The sequence below is a fragment of the Anabrus simplex genome, chromosome 3, assembly GCF_040414725.1.
Source record: "Anabrus simplex isolate iqAnaSimp1 chromosome 3, ASM4041472v1, whole genome shotgun sequence".
NCBI classification, from domain to species: domain Eukaryota; kingdom Metazoa; phylum Arthropoda; class Insecta; order Orthoptera; family Tettigoniidae; genus Anabrus; species Anabrus simplex.
Window position 1 is genome coordinate 157,594,156 of NC_090267.1, and position 24,732 is coordinate 157,618,887.

Below are 24,732 nucleotides of genomic sequence, written 5' to 3' on the forward strand. Positions count from 1 at the left end.
TGGCCAACAACAACAAAAAAAGACTTGCTGAGTTTACCCCTATGATAAAGCTGAGGCTTTCGCGGACACTATTGAAAGCCAATGCGTAACTCACAATTTAGCTGACGATGACGATGACGATGACGAACGACGGACCCGTGAGATACGCAGAAAAGCCTTGGCTTTCGAAAGTCAATAGACACCAGACTTTAACGTACCTGACTTTCAGCCTCGCGAGGTTCGCAGGGTTATTAAAAATTTAAACGAGAAGAAGTCTCCCGGTGATGACAGGGTTTCGAACATGGAAATCAAGTCAGTGCCATACAGGGCAGTAATATTCTTAGCTACCATTTTTTCGGCCTGTATAAAGCTGGGGTACTTCCCTGACGTCTGGAAGACCGGTAAAATGATAATCTTCCCGAAGTCAGGGAAAGATAAATTATTCCCACAAAATTATCGCCCGATAACCCTGTTATCACATATCTCTAAGATATTCGAGAGACTTCTTCTCTCTCGCCTCAATGGATAACTGAACACCCGTAACATACTGCGACCTGAGCAGTTTGGGTTCAGGTCCAGGCGCAGTGCCCCCCTTGCGGCGCTGCGCCTGACACAGTATGTCACAAGGTCGTTCAATATGCGCCGTAGCGTGGCAGCAGTATTTTTCGATGTAGAGAAAGCTTTCGACACTGTCTGGCACGATAATCTTATAGTGAAACTTTTGGAACTATACAAAGTTCCCAATTATCTTGTCAAAATTATACAGTCATATTTGACTAACAGGAAATTCTACGTTTCCTGTGAAGGGGAGCAATCTACCCCTCAGGTACTTAGAGCTGGAGTCCCACAGGGTGGAGTGCTGAGCCCCACACTCTACGGCCTATATGTGAATGATCTTCCCACACGAGATGGAGTAGAGATCCAGCAGTATGCGGATGACATAGCCATTTACATCGGAATGAAGCAAAATGACTATGCTGTCCGGCGATTACAGCAATGTATCGATTCCTTCTGGGAGTGGTGTCTCCGGAACAAGGTGAAAATAAATGCAGACAAAACTCAGGCAATTGTTTTCACCCGGCTCCGGCCTAGCCTTGATCGCCTCACTATTAACAACGTCCCTGTGTCTTGGACTAACCAAATTAAATATCTCGGCCTAATAATGGACAGAACTATGTCCTGGAGCTACAATATAGAACTGGCCCGTCAGCGTGGCACGGCACGGATGAAAGCACTGAGACCTCTGCTAGGCAATAAGTATATCTCTACCTCCATCAAGAGAAATATTTACCTAGCATGTATCAGGCCCATCCTGCTGTATGGCTGCGAGGCCTGGGGCTATATTGCCAAGACTCCTCTTTCGAAATTACAGACCTTTCAAAATAAGACACTAAGAATGATGACTAGAGCACCTCATCTGAAATCTAACAAGAGGATACGAGCTGAACTTCGTATCCCACACTTAGATCTCAGATAAATAAAATAGTGAGGATGACCAGGCCTAGGATCCTCTCGAACCATTCAGAGGACCCTGGTATTTTACTGCTAAAGCGGGTCATGAGGACCAAGAAGCCAAGTACTCGCCTGAAGTACCGTGGCCCTTGGATCCTCTATGACCTGTTTTAATTCGAACCTGCCAACCCTTTCGGCCTTTTCCAAATTGATACAAACTTCCCACTAAATACCTCAAAATTCTTCCCCTCTTAGGGGCCGTTTGTTAAGAAGGGCTCGATTTTTCAAATACATTACTCCGACTCCTTTTTCTGAGAATAAAATTAGTAGCGAAGAGGGGGTTTCTTTTCTGACGATAGGCCTCCGGCCTATCTGACAGATCGTTTTCCCCCGCCAGTGCAGTGAGAACAGAGACTTCCTGCCTCATCGGCAACACCTCGGAAACAGGTGAGTAGGGGGGCATCATTTTCGCCCCGAGGCTCCCATCCACTGGCCAACAACAACAACAACAAAAATTGATGAGCTTAAGTCCTTCCTCCTTTCTATTAAAGTTATCCGGATGTTTGTGTATTTCGATTGCTTCCCTGTAGAGACGTGCGTGAAAATGGGATGTTGTGGCCAGTATTATACTTAAACAACGGAACTTGATTGCATACAAATTAGTAGTTATTTACATGCATGGTTAATATTTTGATTTGTGCTGCATCATTAAAGCAACCGTATTAATGGTTTCCAACGACACAAGGTTTTACTAGATACAATAATTTACAGAAAGCTGATAGTTGTTGTGAATGATGACAGTTTCTTACCTAGCAACTTGGCTCTGGTTACTTTCCAGTTGTTTCTGTCGCTGGAACTTTTCCTAGCATCTTGAGGGGCAACAACGCAAACAGCACTTTCCATTATAAAAAGGATTTCCTTCGCAAAAACATAAAAAATTACAGCTAACAGTAGAAACATCCTCACCAACAAAAGTACCAGCATGTAATATCTGTTAATGTGTGCGTTACATCATGGGTAGGATATACGAATACTCCGCTCTGAGTCACTGTTGGCGGACTTGGCCGTTTTGATTCACACGCACACTGGACTTGGCTGTGTTTTGATCCCAATGTCCAACTATGAGCTCAATTTTGAAGTACTTCTGTCCGTTTTTGAAACAAACAGGTTTCATTTGAATTCAGCATGAAAATTCATACAATAATCGATCAAAATATATTTTCCGAGAAAAATGGACACGTCCGACTTTGATACTGCCCTACACATATATTTTCGTATATTTACTTCTCCCTATATATACTGAAGTCGATTTGTAAAGATTTAGGAAAGAGGGGCCTGCCACCACAATTAAAACTCCCCAAATCGATAGTGACTACCAGCAGGAGAGGGGTCTGCAATAGTAAACAAAATTCACCTCATCGAGGGTGATTGGCAGTAGGAAAGGGACCTGCAATTATAATGGGAACTTCCCAACTCCGTCGTAATTGGCATTAATAAATGATGCCTGCCATTTAATGAAAAATCACCTTTTTTGACTGGCAGTAGGCAAGGGAACCAGCAATATTCGTAAATCTCCCCTCCAGGTCGTTTCCGTCAGTAGAAAAGGGTGACCACCATTATAAACCAAATTCCCCAACTAGATTGTGACTGGTGGTAGGCAATGTGGCCTGATTAAATCGAAACTCCCTAACTCGAATGAGACTGACAGTAGGGAAAATGACCTGCCATTATAATGTGTACCCCCCATCTCGAATGTAACTGGCAGTAGGAAAGTGCTCCTCTCATTGTAATGAAGAAACCCCGATTCTATTGTAACTGGTAGTACGCAAGGGGGCCTGCTATTGTTTTGAAAGCATTCCAACTCGGCTGTGACTGGCAGTATGCAAGGAGACCTGCCACTATTTTCAAAACTGCCAATCTCGATTGTGACTGGCAGTAGGCAAGTGTGCCTGCAATTATAATCAAAACTCCCCGATTCGATTGTGATTGGCATTAGGAAATAGGATTTTTCATAATCATGAAAACTCCCCAACTCGATTGTGTATGGCAGTAGGCAAGTAAGCCTACCGTTAAAGTAGAAATCCCGAACTTGATTGTGAATAGCATCAGGAAACGTGGATTGCCATTATCATCAAAACTCCCCAAAGCGCACCTTAATCTGAAACAGCATATGGGGACCTCCCCGTGGCGTTTCTCTGATAACGCTAAGAGACATGTAATTTAATAAAATCATACTCACTGCGCGTACAGTAATTCACGTAGAAATCCGTATGCAGTGTAGATTACAGTAGCGAAGCACGTGTACATTTGCTAGTAAATACATATTGTCAATGGTATGGATTTAATACTATCAAAAGACCGGTGAACTAGGTCAATCGCGTCCCGTAGAGGAGTGTTCTTCGTATCGTAAGAGGTGTTGACCGTGGGTCCCTAACTGTGTCTGGCATTCACTTATATTTCTCAGCCCTTCAATTTCAACCTCCAGTCTGACCTCTTATGGTCAATTTTTGACCTCTTCAGACTGACAATATTAGGAAGTTTTTCATTTTTACATCCTTTGTGCATCCTTTCTTTGTTTCTCCGATACCCTCTGTTCTTCGAACATCGGACCTCTTCCATTTATTCCTCTGATTACCGTTAAGAGGGGATGGCAGTAGTTCCCCTTAATACAGCATCTCTTGATACTGGAGTGGCAACATACTGAACCCATTGATCATCTGTCGAACGTCGATCATCGGCCTCAGCTGCTCTGGAAGTAAAACTCAGCTCTTGAAATCTTTTGGCCGTAACAGGTTTTTTCTTGTACGCCCTTCCCGCGTCCAGGATGAGTCACGTAAAAGAAATCCCGACTAGTCTCTCAGGATTCTTGAATATATATATATATATATATATATATATATAATTGTAGGTGAAATCAGAGAGAATGCCAACACGTCGAGTAATATTTTATTTACCAGCTAACTCGATGGAAGTCTCCATTCGACGTATCAATTGACCACATGAACGCCCGAAATTTCATCGCCATAACTCTAAGTTGCCTTGCATCATCACAAAAAATCATAAATAGAACCTCACGTAAAATCTTAACAACTATTATTTACTAAAAAATAGAAATCTTAATAAAAATTAAATTATGAAATTAAAATTAAAAATTAAATGAATAGTTAACATTTGTGTTACTTAAAATATCTGTTCGTGATAACAGTCTTCATTCTCATCTTCATTTTATTTTGTCAATCCTCTCTGCACTGCTCATATAGAGTAAGAACATATGACGGCGATGTTACTGATTCGTCTGTCGAATGGTGACGTAAAGCGTTGTGCTAACCTCTTTATTGTATTCGACAGGAGAAGGCTATGACCTCTCCCTTCCTACTAGAAGAACCGTATTATTATTAATGATAATAATATCCGTAAATTAGGGCTAAATCCGCATGTGCGACGCAGTTCGTGCCCGCGACCGCAGATATAGGGAAAAACGGTAGAATTATTATTATTATTATTAGTCAGGGATTCCAGTCTTGTGTGTCTAAGTCTTCTGGCTCGGGGAGTGGTATTTGACGGGAGAAGGATATACCCTCTCCCTTCCTATTATAAAAACCTTATTACTATTATTATTAATATATATATATAATTCGCTGGGGCCGTCAAGGACCACGTTAAGTCTTGCATTTGACACTGAACTTGGCCTTCTTTAGAGCCCAAATTTCCCTTATTCTTTGTGAGTGGGCCTGCTTACGCTCCTCTGTCCAAGGGGCACCGTATTTTCTCTTCGCTTGCTCGTCTCGGTTTAGCCCGTTCGTCAATATTTTCTTGAGGAAGAGATCACTGTTAAGGGCGTCTTCAGCTGAGATATGTAGCATTTGCAGGTCTTCTTTGGTATTTCTAAACCAGGGAATTGTGGTTTTGGGGTTTGAATCAAAAAAGTGAAAGATTTCAACTTTCTTCCATCCATCCTTTTCAGATGACCGTAAAATCGTGCCCGTCTTTTTTCTGATTGTGTCGGTAATTTTCTCTATTTTGCTGTAGACTTCCTTGTTGGATCTCTTTTGATGGATTCCGTTTCTGTACTTTGATCCCAAGATACCTCTCACAATTTTGCGTTCTCTTTTCTCCAGTTCTTCAAGAAGTCCTTTGTTGGCATTTAGAGACAGGGTTTCGGTTGCGTATAGAACTACTGGCTTCAGAACTGTTTCATAGTGACGTATCTTGGTGTTTTGGGAAAGGCATTTTTTGTTGTAGATTGTATTTCCAGTTTGCGTACTCGCTCCTGAAGTGCTTCTTTGTCCAGTCCATTTTTCATGCTGATCTCACCCAGGTATTTGAATTTGTCTACTCGGGTGATGTCCCCGTATTTTTTATGGAGTTTTGGTGGAGCCTCTTTGGTGTTAGTCATTACTTCTGTTTTCTCAAACGACATCTGCAAGTTTGTTCGGCAATTTCCTTTAAAATTTCAACTTGAGCTCTAGCGGTTTCTATGTCGTTTGAGAGAACAGCAATATCATCGGCAAATGCTTAGCAGTCTGTTGCGATCCCCTTGGATTTGGTTCCTATTCTCAATGGACTGTAGTTGGTTTCCTGTAATCTCACCCGCCAGGTTCTGATGATCTTTTCAAGAACACAGTTGAAGAGTATCGGGGATAGCCCATAACCTTGTCGGACTCCTGTTTTGATGTCAAAGGAATGCGAGAGACATCCGTGGAACTTCACCTTGGATTTTGTATCGGTCAGGGTGGCTCTAATTAATGCCAGCAGTTTCAAATCAACTCCAAATTCATTTAAGATGTTTAGCAGGACTTCCCGGTCAACGGAGTCGTACGCTTTCTTAAAGTCCACAAAGACAGAAACATACTGCTTGGACCTTAGTGTACAATATCTGATGATCGTTTTGAGATTTTGGATCTGTTCAGCTGTTGAGCGACCTTTTCTGAACCATCCTTGGTATTCACCTATTTGATGTTTGACTTGTGCTTCCAAACGCTCCAGGATGGCAAGTGATAGAATTTTGTAAGTCACGGGTAGCAAAGATATTCCTCTGTAGTTGTTGATGTTCTTCATGCTGCCTTTTTTGTGTAATGGATGGATCAAAGCTATTTTCCAATCTTCGGATAGGGTCTCCTTGTTCCAAATTCCTTCTATTTGCTTTTGCAAGATATCAAGTGATTCCTCTGTGGCATATGTCCATAGTTCTGCTACTACTGAGTCTTCCCCCGGCGCTTTGTTATTTTTGAGACGGGCAATTTGGCGCTTGATTTCATCTCTGTCGGGTGGTCTGAAATCTGTGTACCTGATTAAGGGTTCCTTGGTCTCAATGGTGCTTTGAGGTTTAGAGCAATTAAGTAAATTCTTGAAGTAATCTGCCAGAATGCTGCAATTTTCTTCATTTGATGTCGCCAGTGTGCCGTCCTTTCGCTCAAAGCATAGAGATGGTGGTTTATAGCCAGTGAGTTTGCGCTTGAAGGCTCTGTAGTACTGTCTGCTTTCATTCTTCCTAAAGTTTTGTTCTATCTTTTCAATGAGAGATTTTTCGTATTTACGTTTCTCAGTTCTGAAAACCCTAGCTGCTTGGGCATGTTGGGTTTTGTAGGTTTCCCAATCATTTTCTGATTTCGTAGAGTAGTACTGTTTCTACGCATTGAGTCTTTCTTGGAGGACTGATTCGCAGGTACCATTCCACCAGGCAATTATTATTATTATTATTATTATTATTATTATTATTATTATTATTATTATTATTATTATTATTATTATTATTATTATTATTATTATTATTATTATTATTATTATTATTATTATTCGTAAAATAGAGATAAATCCACATGTGCGACGCAGATCACGCCCGCGACCGCAGATGTAGGGAAAAGCAGTAGATTTATTATTATTATAGCTCGGGAATTTTAATCTTGTGTGATTAAGTCTTCCGGTTCGGTGAGTGGGTATTCGTGTTTGTTCCATCACTTTCCTCTTTATATTCAGACAATATACTACACTACCAGGAACACAGCGTATCTCATCACAAACACGACAATGTAGAGAAACGGGGGATGGAATAGACAAACAAAACGTTTTAAATAATATATGTTGAAAATGAAAATCCATAGTATGTTTCCAGTCATACCACAGGGTCAGGAAATGGAACGAATGAAACCCCACTTAGCGGCGAGGGTAGAAATTGTGCCAGCTGCTGAAGCCTTTCACACTCCTCTGGGGGCGATGATTAATGACTGACGGATAAAATAGAATGATTGGAGTGTGTTGGTGGAATGAATAAAGACAGGGAAAACCGGAGTACCCGGAAAAAAACCTATCCCCCCTCCGCTTTGTCTAGTACAATCTCACATGGAGTGACCGGGATTTGAACCACAGAACACAGCGGAAAGAGGCCAATGCGCTGCCGCTTGAGTCACGGAGGGAGCTAGTATATGTTAATTATTATCATGAAATTATTATTCCGTTTGAAAAAACTAAATAATAATCTTACTACTTTTCCATACCTGGCAGGTTACGTGTAGCCCATGTGGATTTGACCCTGTTTTACGGATGGATGATCTTTCTGACACCAACGCAATAAGAAGAAAGGCGGCGTTAGGGATCCATTAGAGCCACACAGCCCGGCTATTATTACCCGTTTCCTTTAATGAGTGGTCAGCGTTGGAGTTGATGATTGTTAATAATAAATTTTCTACTTTTCCAATACCTATAGGGATATATAAAAGCAGAATCGCCAGTTGAGTCGAAAATTACTCTTCATCATATATTGTGCTAGTGCGCGATCTGTTGGCTATTTTTATCAACTAACTGCTAGGGGCGCAACCATGGGCGCAACCTCTGCAAGAGTGGTCTGTTATGACGTAAGCTAGATCTGATAGTCATTTGATCACGGCCGACTGGATTACTCGCTGCGCTCCTTATACCGGCCTTGACAATCGCTTGTGAAGCCCAGCATAAAGCTGTAATTGGAAAGTTTCACCGTAATGCCGCTGGAGCGCTGGTCTACTACCCACTGACAGGAAACTGTATACCGCAAATTGCCGCATTTCCAGTTTTATTTATATGGTTTTGCTGTCGTAAATGTTGGCAATGTGTTCGCAATGAGGTGTTTGTTGGCTTTATATTGAGATCTCGCTGTAACTTCGTCCTGAACAAGGATTTTAATTTATGCGCTAATTCGTTTTTTAATGGTGTGGTGATTTGCTTTTCTTTAACTGTGTTAGGAAATATTCGAATATATATTGCTGTGTGCCTTTATTGTATTCCAAACAGGAATGAAAGAGCAAAGGGGCACTATCATTTCACGAATTCTCTGTAGACCAGGACAAAACTACGGAGTGGCTAAAAGCAGGTAGCACTCTCATCTCACTTCCGTTTCTATTTCGGGTACTTACCTTCGCTCTTTCTTTCTTTCTTTCTTTCTTACTCTGTTTACCCCTCCAGGGTTGGCTTTTCTCGCGGACTCAGTGATGGATCCACCTCTACCACCTCAAGGGTAGTGTCCTAGAGCGTGAGACTGCGGGTCGGGGTATACAACTGGGAAGGATGACCAGTACCTCGCCCAGGCGACCGCAACTTCTATGCTGAACAGGGGCCTTGTGTTGGGGATGGGAAGATTGGAAGGCATAGACAAGGAAGAGGGAAGGAAGCAGCCGTGGCCTTAAATTAGTTACCATCCCGGCATTTGCTTGGAGGAGAAGTGGGAGACTATGGAAAACCACTTCTATAGAGCATCCAGCGTTAAGAAAAGACTACAGGCCTTATGGGCTTTTACTTCTGTTAGCTCGATTTGTTCTGGGTGATTTCCGACAAAAGAGTAGCGTTACAAAAATGCTGCAATGTTTGGGTTGGGAAGAATTGAGAGAAAGAAGAAGAGCTGCTCGACTAAGTGGTATGTTCCGAGCTGTCAGCGGAGAGATGGCGTGGAATGACATTAGTAGACGAATAGGTTTGAATGGCGTCTATAAAAGTAGGAAAGATCACAATATGAAGATAAAAATGGAATTCAAGAGGACAAACTGGGGCAAATATTCATTTATAGGAAGGGGAGTTAGGGATTGGAATAACTTACCAAGGAAGATGTTCAATAAATTTCCAATTTCTTTGAAATCATTTCGGAAAAGGCTAGGAAAGCAACAGATAGGGAATCTGCCACCTGGGCGACTGCCCTAAATGCAGATCAGTATTGATTGATTGATTGATGATTGATTGGTGTTACCCACTTTAGTTCTACATGTATATAAACATTATAATGAATTCCTATCAAAATGTATACTTTTTCTTATGAAACAAGGATTGGTTGTGCCATACAATACTAAATAAGACGTAAAATCATTTTGATATCTTTGAGTTTATCCTTTTAAATATCGTATATGCGGTTCAGTACACGGAACAGCCGGCCATGCTTGTCGCATTGCGCGCCACATTTCAGCGTGTAGTGCGGAAGTGTGTACAGTAGACAACACGTGTAATAACTCAGCTTAACCACTGCGAATCATCATTGGTGAGGTCAGTGCGGCATGTTTCCCTTTTTGTGTGTGTCACTCATTACAGTGATTGGGAGATATTCGTCAGAGTGAAGTGATCGTCTTCCTGGGGCGCATAGTGTTTTGTTATAAATACAGTATAATTTATTGTGTTTCATTTTTCGTGTATTGCATTGCTTTTGGTTGTGTGTATCGTGTATAGTTTTTGTCTGTTTAGTATTTTTTATATAATCAGTCAGCGAGTAATACATTTAAATTATAGCTGAACATGTGAAAAGGATAAGTAGTGAAGTTGTCAGGAGAAAGGAACGGCAAATGGTGCTTAATTCATTTTCATATTTGAAAACAAAGCATCCAGGACGAAGTGTAAACGGGGTAGCAGATAAAGCCGCAAAGTTTTTAGGAATTTCGAAGACTTCCGTCTTCAAAATAAGGAAGGAAGCCAGCGAAGGGCACTCCAGAGTCCCAGCAAGAAGCGGGAAAGGAAACAGTTAATTCGCAGTAATTCCAGACTCATTAAATACTATGATTTTGTCAGAAGTGGAATACGGCGCACTGTTCATGAATTCTATTTTAGAGATGAACCGCCAACTCTGAACACAATCCTCACTTCCGAAAAACAGCAACTCCGAACTACCTGATTTTAAGAAATCATACGAATAGGTCATTCAGCATTCCATATTTTATGTTGCGGAAGAATATTTAAGTTATCGTATTTTGTGATAAACATGAAGCCCTTGCATCTGTTGTCACTTACGAGTAAATTTATCTGAAATGAGCTGAAGGATACATCACCGAGACAGAGATATCTCGCCGTCAGCTTCCTGTGTTGTAACCACACAGTATATGCCTTAATAATGAAATGTTTCTGGGGGCTAATAGACTCAGCACTGCGCTCCCTTAAAGCAACAACGATCATGAAACTTTCTCAGATATAAGAAACAAGACAATCATTTCGGTTTCTGGATATGCATATTATTATTATTATTATTATTATTATTATTATTATTATTATTATTATTATTATTATTATTATTATTATTATTTAGTTCGCATCCCTGCATGTTCAAACTCTTCCTCTATTTCGAATGATAGTCAGTGGGCTATTATCCTTAGAAACGTTATGGCAAAACGAAATTTCATTAATGACTGGAGATAATCTGGCATTTAGATTATTATTAGTCTTGCAACAGATGTACCAAGCGTTGTATAATTTTATGTCATGACTGTATTTCACAAGCAGTGTCCGAGCCGCGCTGAGTGAGCGAGTATGGCAACAGTGGAAGGCAGCAGGCCCATAAGGCCTGTAGTCTTTTCTTAACTCTGGATGCTCTATAGGATGGTTGAGGTGGGAATCGATACGCCCTTCTACACAGTTGACCACCCAAGGCTAAGTGGACCCCGTTCCAGCCTTCGTGCCACTTTTGAAATTTCGTGGTAGGGCCAGGAATCGAACCCGGGCCTCCGGGAGTGGCAGCTAATCACGCTAATCAGGTATTTTTACCCATGAATTTTCTTTCATAGAATAATTCTTTAGGCGGTGTCATATTTGCCATATGACAGCAACACAACACATTTTTTCCAAGATAATCTGAACTTGAACATTTAAACATTGACGAGTAAGTATCACTACCGCTATGACGGTAAGGCCAACGTATGAAGTGTTGTTACCTGAGCAATGGGGCCAATGACCTAGATGTTAGGCCTCTTTAGACAACAAGCATCATCATCATCATCATCGGGCAGAGAACAGTTTACAATTTATTTACTCAAAATATTTTTCTCTCACTGAATTTTTATTTAAATTTTTCTTCTTCTTTTTTCTCTATTTGTTTTACGTCGCCCCGACACAGATAGGTCTTATGACGCCGGTGGAAGAGAAAAGGGCTACCAGTGGGAAGGAACCGGCCGTGGTCTTAATTAAGGTACAGCCTGATGTGAAAATGGGAAACCACGGAAAACCATCTCCAGGGCTGCCAATGGTGGGGTTCGAACCCGCTATCTCCCGGATGCAAGTTTACAGCTCACAGCTGTACGCCGCTCGGCCAACTTGTTCCACCCTACTGCATTTCAAATAAAAATTATTGTCTGAATTTAGCACGGCCAACTTGCCCGGTATTTAATATTCTAGTGAAAGGTATGAATGAAATGTAATCTGAAACGATATATATTGAAATTAAAATGTAAATATGTTTGAGTCAAAATATTTATGTTATGCATACAACGAATATGGAGAAAGTAAGGCTTTTTATGTTGTGTCCAGCCCCCATCCTGAGAGCAGCGCTTGAAGAATTTAAAAACTCTAATTGAACAATGACTCTTAACCTCAATATTAAGTTCTGCTATGTATCTAAATACCATGATAATAAAAACGATCACTATTATTCCTCACATATAAGGAACGTCAGTTGGACTACTCCATCCTCCGCAGTTTCATTTCAGGACGTTATTTTGGCATATATCAATGAAAGTAGCCCTTAGGATTAATCAGTTTAACAATATTAGTCAATGTAACATACTATTTTATTCCCTAAATTAAGATACATCGGCAATCAGAGTCAATATCAGAACGTCTGCTGGACTAAGTCATCTCCCCGCAGTTTCATTTCACGACATCATTTTGGCAAATACCAGCGAAAGTAACCTTTAGGATTAATCATTTTAACGGTATTAACATATGTAACATTCTCCATAACTCTAAATTACGATAAATCGGTAATCAAAGTCGATATATTTTCCATAAAGAAGTATGCATTTCTACCGCAAATAGGTTGACCGCCAGCGCCACCTGTCGAGCTGTGTAACTACTCCGATTACAGTGCGTCGACCCGATTGTCAAGGCCGGTAAGGAGCTAGTTAGAGCGACGCATCAAGTCGGCCGTGCATTTGATTAGAGTAACTCGCAAAGTCGCCGCATAGGTGGGCGGTGCTATGCAACGACATGAAAGATATCTTTAATGTCGTTGGTGCTATGTCTCTTGCGCGATCCGTTCGTCATTTGCTTACAGTAACTTACGAAAGTCCACACAAGAGCGTGCTGTTACCTCTCTAGCGCGATATTTCCTTATAGTAACTCACAAAGACCGTACGAGAGCGCGCATACACACAGATGGTTACTCGCAAAGTCCCCGCGTGACTGCGCTATAGTCTCCCTCTCCACAGTGCGCAGGCGTGGTTGAATTCCTCCCACTCACACATCCCCCACCCACAGGACGAAGGTATAAACCGTTGCCTACGTTATAATACAAGGCCTGGAAATAGAGCCCCTAAAACGCTATGGAAGTGGTTACACTGAAGTTCAATGCTGGGCCGCTAGAATCGCTATCTTGCCCTCTGTCTACCAGGCTCGCGCCATTAAACGTGTTCATTAACTGAGTTGGTTGTGAATGTGTTATGTATTTGTCTGATGTTAAGCATTCGCAGTTCCAGTCATGGTTTATTCACGAGAAATTAAAGGTAGTGAAATTTCGTTTCACAATTTCCAGTGAATGTTCAATGTTCGAAACATTATACAGAGGAAGTATTACCCATGAGATACGAATTCAAGCTTATCGAAGTAGGCCTCTGTTCCTAAGTTTTGATCCGAGTTACGTCATAAGAATCGGGCGATCCCAAAATTTGTCACTTGACCTTTTTTAAACTATGCTACCGTGACCGGCAATCATTTGAGAGGCATCTTCAAACTCAGAAATCTTAAATTAGGAAACCAACGAGGAAAATAATTTGCTCAACAAATTTCACGAAAATGAATGTAGCAAGAGCCAAAAATATTGTATTTTCCCCTGAAACAATCTCTGGTTTGAAAAGTATGGAGGTGGTTTTGTCCCGAGAGCATGAAATACAGTTTAAAATGAGCCATTTGTTTTATGGAGCATTTTATTAAATTGTTCAATGCGCATAACGTCAACAACACCTCACATGGGACATATTCAGGAACGAGAACAAACGAGCATCTTTTAACCGGGCGAGTTGGTCGTACGGTTAGGGGCGCGCGGCTGTGAGCTTGTATCCGGGAGATTGTGGGTTCGAATCCCACTGTCGGCAGCCCTGAAGATGGTTTTCCGTGCTTTCCCATTTTGACACCAGGCAAATGCTGGGGCTGTACCTTAATTAAGGCCACGGCCGCTTCCTTCCAACTCCTAGGCCTTTCCTATCCCATCGTCGCCATAATGCCTATCTGTGTCGGTGCGATGCAAAGCCACTAGCAAAAAAAAAAAATCTTTTAGTACTGAAGATGAACTCCTCAGTTGGTTAATTAATGATTTCCTGTCATATATTAAGAACCTTAAAATGCATTCAGAGAAAGTAAAAAAGAATCATGAGAGAAATGTATCAGGCATAGACCTTGACTACCCAGGCCACTGTGGCCTGCGTAAAATACCTCATAAGTATACATTTGCATTATGCATTGACGAGGAACCTAACGAGCTATGACATCGAGCTCTTCTTCAGCTACCTAAGACGCCAAGCGGAATACAATGACTTTATGGTTCGTGTGGCAAAAGAAAAAACAGACTGTAAAGGCTGTTTAGAACATATCTGTTCTCCAGCTACTCAAAGTCCAACATTGTGTCTTATTCGTTTTCAAGATCGAGGAACCCTCAGATACCGAAAATCATCGTCTGTAGCACTTCTGCAGTGAACGACGGAATTTGTCACTTCCGCTACGCAGTACTTGTCCCAAAGAGAGTTACTAAAAGGTGTACGTTTATTTTTTCGAAAGACATGTTGAACAGTGAAATTAGGTGTGGAAAGTGTAAAGGCGACAAACCACCTCTTTTTCTACTATGAATATTTCTGAGACCTCTGTTAGACAACATTGCTTTGAGCCACTCAAGTAGAAGAGAGAAAGTTTTGAAACTTGATAAGAAGCTCCTCAGAAGGAAAGTTTTGAAACTTCATTGACATATCCAAGCCAATGCAGCACCGCTCTATAAATCAAGTACTGTCAATACTCGCAAAAACATTCAGTTTTTTTTTATTTAGGATAGGCTATACTTTACTTATTGACATATAAGGACATGCGAATATAAGGGGGCAACACCGCGATCCTAGCGGCTGAATGGTGAACTAGGAAGCAACCCGTTTCCACGAGTGCATTTCAAGGCCTTGTATTATAGCGTAGGCAACGGTATAAACAGTCGCTGCCGGAAAGCTCTGTGTTAGATGCCTAGCTAAGAAACTAGTAATATTTTTGGTCGAGGACCGGGAGAGGGAGAGAGCAATCTCTCTCACACCTTTCCCCCATATTTGGTAGTGGTCTGGGAGGTAGCCCCTAGGGAGGGAGGAGAGGACCCTCTTCAACCTCCCAGAAAGCCAAAACCTCGGTCCCTAACCTATCCCAATGAGGTTAGGTTAAGACGTCATTGTGAAGTTTTAACCTTACGTGTGAGAGGTTAGGACTGAACACGTAGGTAAGGTTTGACATCGCAATGTCGTCATTGACCTGACGTCATTGACTAGGGTTCAATGACCTTGCCCAACAAAAAAATGCTGACCTTGCAAAAAAGCTTGGGAATATGCTTCCTCAACACCCATTTCTTTTATTTTTTCTAGTGGTCTTGCTTCGCACCGACACTGTTAGGTTTTATGGCTACGAAACACCCATTATTTTCGAATATACTTTGTCCTTACTACTTCAGACTTATCGGGCCTTATTAGTACACATCTAGCAACTTGATCAATCTCACAAATAAAAGATGGTAGTCGGCGAAACTCCAGGTTTATTGTACTCAATAAAATGGAATGCAAAAGAATATAATAAGGGAAGGGGGAAAATGAGAATGGAGCAAAAATAACATACATACAAATCAAACATTTGTAGAGATTGCTTTTAGTCATCTCGATGAGTACAAACCAATGCAAGTAATTAACATTTATTTTAAACACCAACTCCTCACACATCATTCAGAACTAAAATTTTCATCGTACCTCGCCTCATGAGGTAAGAACGCAACCGATTTTTCCTGTGCTACATAACTCTTATACAGTACGGCCCAAAATCGTACTTCAAGATATCCTGGGATTACAGGCTTTCTATCCCCAACGAGTTCCCATTACTGCGTTAACAAAAAATCGAACCCACATTACAATCCCAAAAAATAAGTGAAAAGAGATCATTCATGACACTGCTCTAACAGAAAATTGATGTCGCTGAACATCGAACACAAAGGGAAGGGGTTTGGAAGAAAGCAGAAGGTATACAAAATTGAGTCCTAGCTTTCGTCATACCTTTATGCCTGCCGCAGGCCAAAATTAAGAATGAAAGCACTCACGAACATAGCCTATAATGAACTAAAATCGACAAAATAAAACATGAAAACTGAAGAAGAGCGGAATCTTGACAGAAAGAGATATATACCCCACACGCTCAGACTACTAGCCCCCTAAACAATGTGGCCAAAATATGGGATACACAGAGTTCCAAATGACTAACCGAAATCTTATTTCCCGCATATGAAAGACGAAAGTTTCCTTTTCAAAACACTCCAACAAACGTACAACAATTTACATCGTTGATCATCTCTTGTTGCTTTTGCGAAAACTGAAGGAATCATTCGCAACATACCCAGTCAAAATTTAATTCCTCCATGTCATCTAGCTGCATAATCAAAATTACTTTCGTCACTATGAGAAATGATAAAACAGATGAGGCCACACACACACACACACACACACACACACACACACACACACAAGCAAGCAAACTACTCAACTACGGAGAGTTCGTTCTAATATATTTCGCAATATTTCGCGAAGAGATAACCTACGACTACCGGTTATGTAAAACAATGAACATGGTAATGCAATATATAGGCTTAAAGAATAACAGTGGTCACGCACGAACATACGGGAGAACCAAATTAAGTTACATATTATGTTACTCTTCCTAGAGCTAGGAAAACATTAATAAAAGCAAACATTACATTTTCAGACACCAAGTATAATTATGGTGAGCCGAGAGATTTAAAAAATCATGGCACTATGGCCCTGAAGGGCCTTGGTCTACCTAGCGACCGCTGTTCAGCCCGAAGGCCTGCTGGTTACGAGGTGTCGTGTTGTCAGCACGACGAATGCTCTCGGCCGTTATTCCTGGCTTCAAGAGATAAAAACAAAGGCGAAATGTGGGTAAAACTCAAGGTTCACTATCAAATAAGCCTATTATAGAATGTCAGTAACATATAAGACAAACCAAGATGTGTCCGAAAATACATTTTTGTAGTTACGAGATTCATAGTCACGATTAGTCATTATGCGTCAATAAAATCGCCCATATAATGAAAGAGCAACGAGTTCAACAATCTCCAAGATCTTTCTCTCTAAAGAACAAAAATTGACCAATTGAGACGACAAGTCAAAGAAATACGCGTCATGGAACACAAGAAGTTAACTGTAACCTAGCGGCCAAATTAGCAAGTAAATAAGACATCAATATAAATATTATTAGGAGAGAATCACGTCCATTAGACCGTGTAACATTAAAATAAGGAAATTAGCTGGCAGAAAGATGGGCACACTAGGAACAGCTGATTCATTCTGTATATCTAACACTTATTGCCCATTAGATGGGAATTATATCTTATATTTTCTAACCAATCATTTGTAATTCTTTTTCTCATTACCTTAAAGCTGGCAGAGCCGCTGGTGCTGGACGGGGTGACGGTGAAAGCTGCTATCCTTCCTGAGCAAGATGAAGAACCTACGTCTACAATAGCAACCCTTATTGGTATGGGAGTAACAGATGTAAGTGTTATTCCCTGTAAATTAGCACTAACTCGTGTGAAACTCTTAATTGTTACGTCGACGTTGTCTTTGTTGTTGTTGCTGTTGTCTTTTGGTGGTGGTGGTGCTGATGGTGGTGATGGTGGGGGTTGTGGTGGTGGTGGTGGTGGTGGTGGTAGTGGTGATTTCTTACATGCATTTAAGAATGTTTAGTATTCATTCACCACCCGAATGAAGAAGGAATGTGGAGAATTATCTAATTGACCTACCTGTTCGCTACACAACTAAGGAGTTTGAGGCTCCATGGACGTTAACATACTCTTGCTATCTACTTAATATGGACTCCATGAAAGTAATAGTATAGTAGTCATGGTGATGTTTTGATGATGTTGTAGCAGGGGATGATTCTTTGTAAGAATAAATCAGTAACCTATGACATTTCAGTGTTCTTATGAAGTAAAACATTACATAATGGTGCCCAAACCCGTTTGTGGAACGATCAGCGGCAAGAAAGACGCGGACGGACAACAGTAAACAGCATCACGCAACATCGCCGTATCAACAAGAAACCAGCTAACCCAAGTAAGATCTCTACTTACATTCAGTTTCTTAAGCAACGGATATACATTTGAAGGAATATACGTAATTATGTACGTTACGAACAGACTCACTTGAAGTGTTACGAAACATCATTGTACATTTCAAAGTTCGTCGCAAAAACAGTGAATATTACAAGAGTGTAAAGCCTCTGTTGACAGGATCAGTACTATACGAAACCAACGCTTAAGATTTAACCGTCGTAAAAACATAATACGGAAACCCGGACTGTTTACGAATGCAGTGTAACTTCAGGTTGCAGTAAAATACCAATTACATTACAGATATAGGTTAAAGACAGGAATACGGTTATGTTCATGTACGTAGTGTGTGTTATTTTCGTTAACGGTGTTCGTGCATAATTCAGTTCGGGAAACATGGAGAATACGAATATTAACGCACCTACTGCTCAGTTTACAGTTTCAAATGCAAACATTTTACAGACTGAAAGACGCATTCGAACAGCAACCAGATCGTCGGAAACTAGACTCATTCAAAGACTACGAACAGTGATCGAAGATGGATATGATGACATCGAAATGGAAGTATTAGCACAAAGATTACACGAACTACTACTAGATTTGAGTGAAATTCAGAAACGGATACAGGCGTTGCAGGAAGACGATGCGAACGAACGGGATGCAGAAGAGTGTGAAAACCGTCAAATAGAAGGCCGAAAACTAATTGCAATAGCAAACAAGAAGATCAAAGAAATTAGGTTTCCCCAGCAGCAATCAAACGCAAAGAATGACACAACTATTCTTCAGTCTGCAATCGTGAGACCACGCTTACCTAAGCTTGAAATTAAACCTTTCATGGGTACCTTTTCAGACTGGCCAAGATTTTATCAGCAATTTGAATCAGCAGTTCATAATAATTCGGCAATTACGCCGGTTGACAAACATCTGTATCTATGGAACTTGGTAGATGGAGAAGTTAGACATCTCATCAGTGGGCTGAAAATGTCAGAGGAAAATTACAAGATCGCACTTCAGAAGCTGAAGGAACGCTTCGACAACATTAAATTACAGCAACAGGAACATATCGATTTCTTCCGTACCTTGAGAAAAAATTCAGATCCAACTAATACCGAGTTGAGAAGCATATATAACAGTTGCCAGATGAATATTGCAGCTCTTAAAGGACTTGGTTTTGATGCCTGCATGCTTGGTTCCTTTTTATCTGCAGATATTTTACGTGCCTTTCCAGATGAAACAAAATTCGCCTGGTACACTGCGCAGGGCGATGATGGTAACTTGGATGCCCTGATGAATTTCCTGGACAAATGGATACTCAGCAAAGAAATATCAGAGAAGTTGAACGAGTTCAGTGACAGTTTAGGAGAACAGTTTTCTACAACAATGAATCTACACACCAGTCAATACAAGAAAGAAATAAAAAAAGAGTAAGCATACTGAACAGCAAAATAATCCACCTAAACTAACGTACAGCGATGAAATAAAAACAAACCTAAACACATGCGCCTTTTGCGATAGAAGAGGTCACTGGAGTAACGAATGCCATAAAATAGTCTCAGTTGCAGCCAGATCAGAAAAATTAAAGAAAGATGGACGATGCTTCATCTGTTTAGACAAAAACCACAAAATGAAAGACTGTAGAAAGAAAGATCAGAAATGTCGAGTCTGTAATAACACAGGACATCATAAATCCATTTGCAAGTCACCTTTGAATACAGTAACGGCAGTAACCACAGGGGAGTCACTTACGAAAGAAGCAACTGTTACAGCTGTCCATACTGCAGAGACAAAAAATACACAATTGCATGAGATGTTTTTGAACACAGCATTATGTGGATTTCTGATCGCAACGGCAATCAGCATATGACAAAAATACTACTTGATGCCGGAAGTGAACGCAGTTATATCGTCAAAGATCTAACAGATAAACTAAACTTGGAAAACATTGGAAAAGAGTCCTTAATTATTTCAACGCTTGAACATCACGGTAAAGCAACAATACGCAACCAAGTACGATTTCAACTTACAGGAGCAGCCACGGAAACTGCAATCAAGATAGAAGCTTTAGAAGCTACACATACTTTTCAAGCTCTGAGACCAGTCCCAATGGATATTAGGCAACAATTCAGCAGTTTAAAATTTGCAGATGCGGATGAAATATCCAAGAACATCTCTATTGGAATATTAGTTGGCGCTGATTACCATGAACGTATCTTCCAAGATGACATCATCCGCTTATCAGACTCACTCACCATTCGCAGAAGTATTTTTGGTTGGATTCTATTTGGAAGTCGCACTGGGATTTCGATAAAAGAAACAAATTCATACTTCATTCACTCAGAAACAGACAACCTATTGAGGAGATTCTGGGAGCTAGAGAGCATCGGAATCAGGGATGATGAAACTCGCAAATTCACAGCCAAGGAACAGAAGATCTTGACAACAACCAATGAACAATTTGCGATAACTGAAAGGTTTAAAAAGCTTACAAACAGTTAAAATTCCACGATAGATAGGATCTTGGATCAAGCAAGACCAGACCAGAGAACTGCACATTTTCAGTGATGCCAGCGAATGAATATATGGTGCAGCAGTTTACATCAACATGTCAGGATCGAATTAATCTCAGCCAAAAATCGACTCGCACCAGTTCAGAAAATATCCTTACCACGACTAGAAGTCATGGGAGCTATCATAGCAGTTCGTCTTTCGGAGTATGTCAAACGTAAACTACACTTGGAGTTACACCACGTCCAATTTTGGACCGATTCAACCACTGTATTACACTGGATAAGAGGAAACGCGTCGGAATGGAACGTGTTCGTCTCGAACAGAATACATGAAATTCATCGAAGGTCACACCCAACACAGTGGCGTCATTGCCCCGGCAAGGAAAACCCTGCAGATCATATAACACGAGGGCTAACAGCAAATCAACTGCGTGAAAGTAACTCATGGTGGCATGGTCCAGACTGGCTTATAAAACCAGAAGAGTATTGGCCGAAATCAGTTGAAATATCACAAACAGAACTTCATAAAACAGGAACAGAAGGAAAGAAAACAGTTTCCCATGCTACCGCAGCTAAACAGACAGAAGCGATTTTCGATATTACAAGATATAGCAGATTAACCAAAGTTCTCAGGATTACAGCATGGATTTGGCGATTTACACGAAATACACGCTGTCAAGAAAAAACGTTAGGCCCACTACAATTAGACGAAATTCAAACTGCAAAGCTGTTTTGGATTAAACATTCACAGAGAGAATCGTTCCCAGAAGAAATAGAAGCACTACAGAAAAGGTCAGAACTACCCAAGCAGTCCACAATTAGAAACTTTTCTCCGTTCATCAAACATGGCATTCTTAGAGTTGGTGGACGTTTACAATTTGCCAGTTTAGATGAAAACGAGCAACATCCCATTATTTTAAATGGTGACCACCATTTCACAAAACTGTTAGTAGAAGAAGAACATAAAACCCAATTTCATGTAGGAACTCGAATTTTGTTGAGTATTTTAAGGACAGACTTTTGGATACTTCGAGGACGACAGATCATCAAGAAAATCATTATACAGTGCTTGCCGTGCAAAAAACTGAAAGCAAAGGCAGCTTCGGAAGTTGAACCCCCTCTTCCGGCAGAACGCGTAACTCCTAGCAGACCATTTGAGACCACTGGTGTGGACTTCGCAGGTCCGTTATATCCCAAGAATGGAGGCATATTACGGAAAAGATACAATGCATTGTTCACATGCGCTGTCACGCGCGCTGTACACTTGGAGCTTGTGACAGATATGAGTACGGAGAAATTCATTCACGCCTTACAGCGATTTATTGGACGAAGAGGTTTATTTCTAACAATTTGGTCCGATAACGCACGAGAATTGAAGCAACAATCAACAGTAGACCCTTGACGTATGTGGAAAACGATCCTCAGCATCGTGCGCTGACACCAGCACATTTTCTTATTGGTGATAACACAACAAGGCTACCAGACAGAAAGACCAATGTTGAAGATAGTAACAAAAAAAATGAAGAAATGAATCAGATGTGGATAGAAAAACAGTCTGCACTGAACACATTTTGGAAGCAGTGGAGGAACGAGTATCTATTGGATCTAAATCGTTTCCATGAAGTTCAACAACGGAACCAAAATCGTCCACTTCTTCAACAAGGAGATCTGGCGCTGCTAAGCGACGATAAACTACCAAGGCAAATTTGGAAGATAGCTAGAATCTCCAAACTCATCATGGGACGAGATGGGAAGATCAGGTCCTGTGAGCTGACTGACAAAGAGGGGAGAGTGTTTCGAAGACCCATTCAACTGGTACACTATTTGGAGTTGAGCAACCGTGATACGGCTCAAGGTGGGGAGTGTGGAGAATTATCTAAGTGACCGTACCTGTTCGCTACACAGCTAAGAAGTTTGAGCCTCCATGGACGTTAACATACTCTTGCTATCTACTTAATATGGACTCCATGAAAGTAATAGTATAGTAGTCATGGTGATGTTTTGATGATGTTGTAGCAAAGGATGGTTCTTTGTAAGAATAAATCAGTAACCTATGACATTTCAGTGTTCTTATGAAGTAAAACATTACAAGGAAGAATACGAAAAGTTAAACCATCTCCTGGATGTGGTTAGCGGGTTAAAGAAAAGTGGCATGGTAGGTAGAAATTTGAATGAAGTGCAATGTGGTTGGATGTAAACAAACAAATATCATAGGTATAATGTGATAAAAGCACTTAATTTAAAAAATGGAGTAGAGGAGGTGACGTTTGTTTTAATGGCCACTGATCTCTGGATAAAAGAGGAAGAGGCCCAATACCTTGAAGAATGAAACGAGCAGAAAAAGGAAGCAAGGAAAACGAAAGGTGTATAAACATCAAAGACGTAGGCTCTCGTAAACCAAATGTCACAAAAGGAAAGAAGTTAACCTATGGAGATCAGATAGAAAATATCGAAGTCTACGGCTTGGCCAGACTCAAAAAAGTGACAATGAAATTGTCACTACCCACTTTCAAATAGTAGCATCTGGGGAGGAGGGGGTGGGGAAAGGAGGAAGAGATGTGACTTCTCTAGGAATAAAATTATTGTAAATAGGACAAGCAAGAGAAGGCTGCAAAAGAAGTTTGAAACTGTCAGCGCACGAAGTGTGTGAAGGAAATGGTAGAGTGCCATACAGGAATTAGGTTAAGGCATATGTCGAGGAAAACAGAAGAGAAGGAGAAGGGAAAGAAGAAGGTGGTAGTGTTTCACGTTGGTACCAACAACGTAAGGCAAGCAGGTATAAGTGCCAAAGTATTTGGGAATGTGTGGGATCTGGTAAATGCAGCACGAGTGAAGTTTAAGGAAGTGGAGTTTGTTATCAATGGAATACTGTGTAGGAGGGATACAGACTGGAAGGTGGTCGGGAATTTAAATGAGACTATGGGGTGGGTATGTGGGAAACTGAGAGTTTAATTTCTAGGTCCTAATGGGTGGTAGGAGATAGGGATCTCCGCTCAGATGGCCTTCAATTAAACCGCAGTGGTACGCATAAGTTAGGAAATTTGTTTAAAGGGTTATATGGAGGTACATTCAGGGAAACGGGGTGCTCTACGGAGCAGTTATAACGGTAAAGGGATCTGGAGTCAAGTAAGGGTGACATAAAAATGTTAGTCTTGAACTGTAGAAGTATTGTAAAAAAATAAATAGAATTAAGTAGTTTGCTAGATATATACTTAACAGACATTGTCATAGAAGTTGAATCATGGCTGAGAAATGATATAATGGATGCAGAATTTTTCCACGGAACTTGAGATTGTATCGTAGAGATAGGATAGGAATTGTACGAGGGGGAGTATTCATTCTGGGGAAAGAAGAATTCATAAGCTACGAAAAAGTTTAAAAAATGAAATTCTATGTGCAAGGCTCATTTTTTAAGATAATAGGCAACTTGATGTCTTTGGAGTGTACAGACCAAGAAATGGTAGCGCTGACGCTGATTCAGGATTATTTGATAAATCAATCAGCTGTCTGGAAAACGATAAGAAAGGAAAGTGATTGTAGCGGGAGATACCAATTTACTAAATGTCAATTGGGAAAGTAATGCGAACGACAGGAAGAATGACCAACAAATGGCAAATAAGTTGATATGGGAAGGGAGCTGATTCAGAAATTGATGAAACCAACTAGAGGGAAGAATATACTGGACGTGGTACTGGTAAAACCAGATAAGCTCTATACAGATACCTAAATAATAGATCGCATTAGTGATCAAGAAGCTGTTTTTGTTATAGTTAAGAATAAATCTAATAGAAAAGACGGCCTTTAAAGTAGGACTATTAGATAGTACCATATGGCTGATAAAGCAGGCATGAGGGAGGTTTTAAAATGTAACTATAATGGGTGGCAAACGTTAAATAAAAATGTAAACAGATTCTGGGAATTGTTTAAAGATTACCGAGGAGTGAGAAAAAGGGTGTGTATCATTAAAGGAGGTAAGGAATGGTAAGGACCCACTTTATCATAACAGTGAAATAAGAG

General features: G+C 40.7%; 1 protein-coding gene across 1 annotated transcript in view; it reads left to right on the forward strand.

Annotated features, from left to right (window-relative positions):
• LOC136866109 (chymotrypsin-1) overlaps window positions 1–24,732 on the forward strand; it is a 225,842-nt gene that overhangs the window by 147,126 nt on the left and 53,984 nt on the right. The window contains exon 5 of the mRNA XM_067142786.2: window positions 17,538–17,651. Coding sequence (XP_066998887.2) covers window positions 17,538–17,651 — 114 coding nt within the window. The remainder of the gene's footprint in view (window positions 1–17,537; window positions 17,652–24,732) is intronic.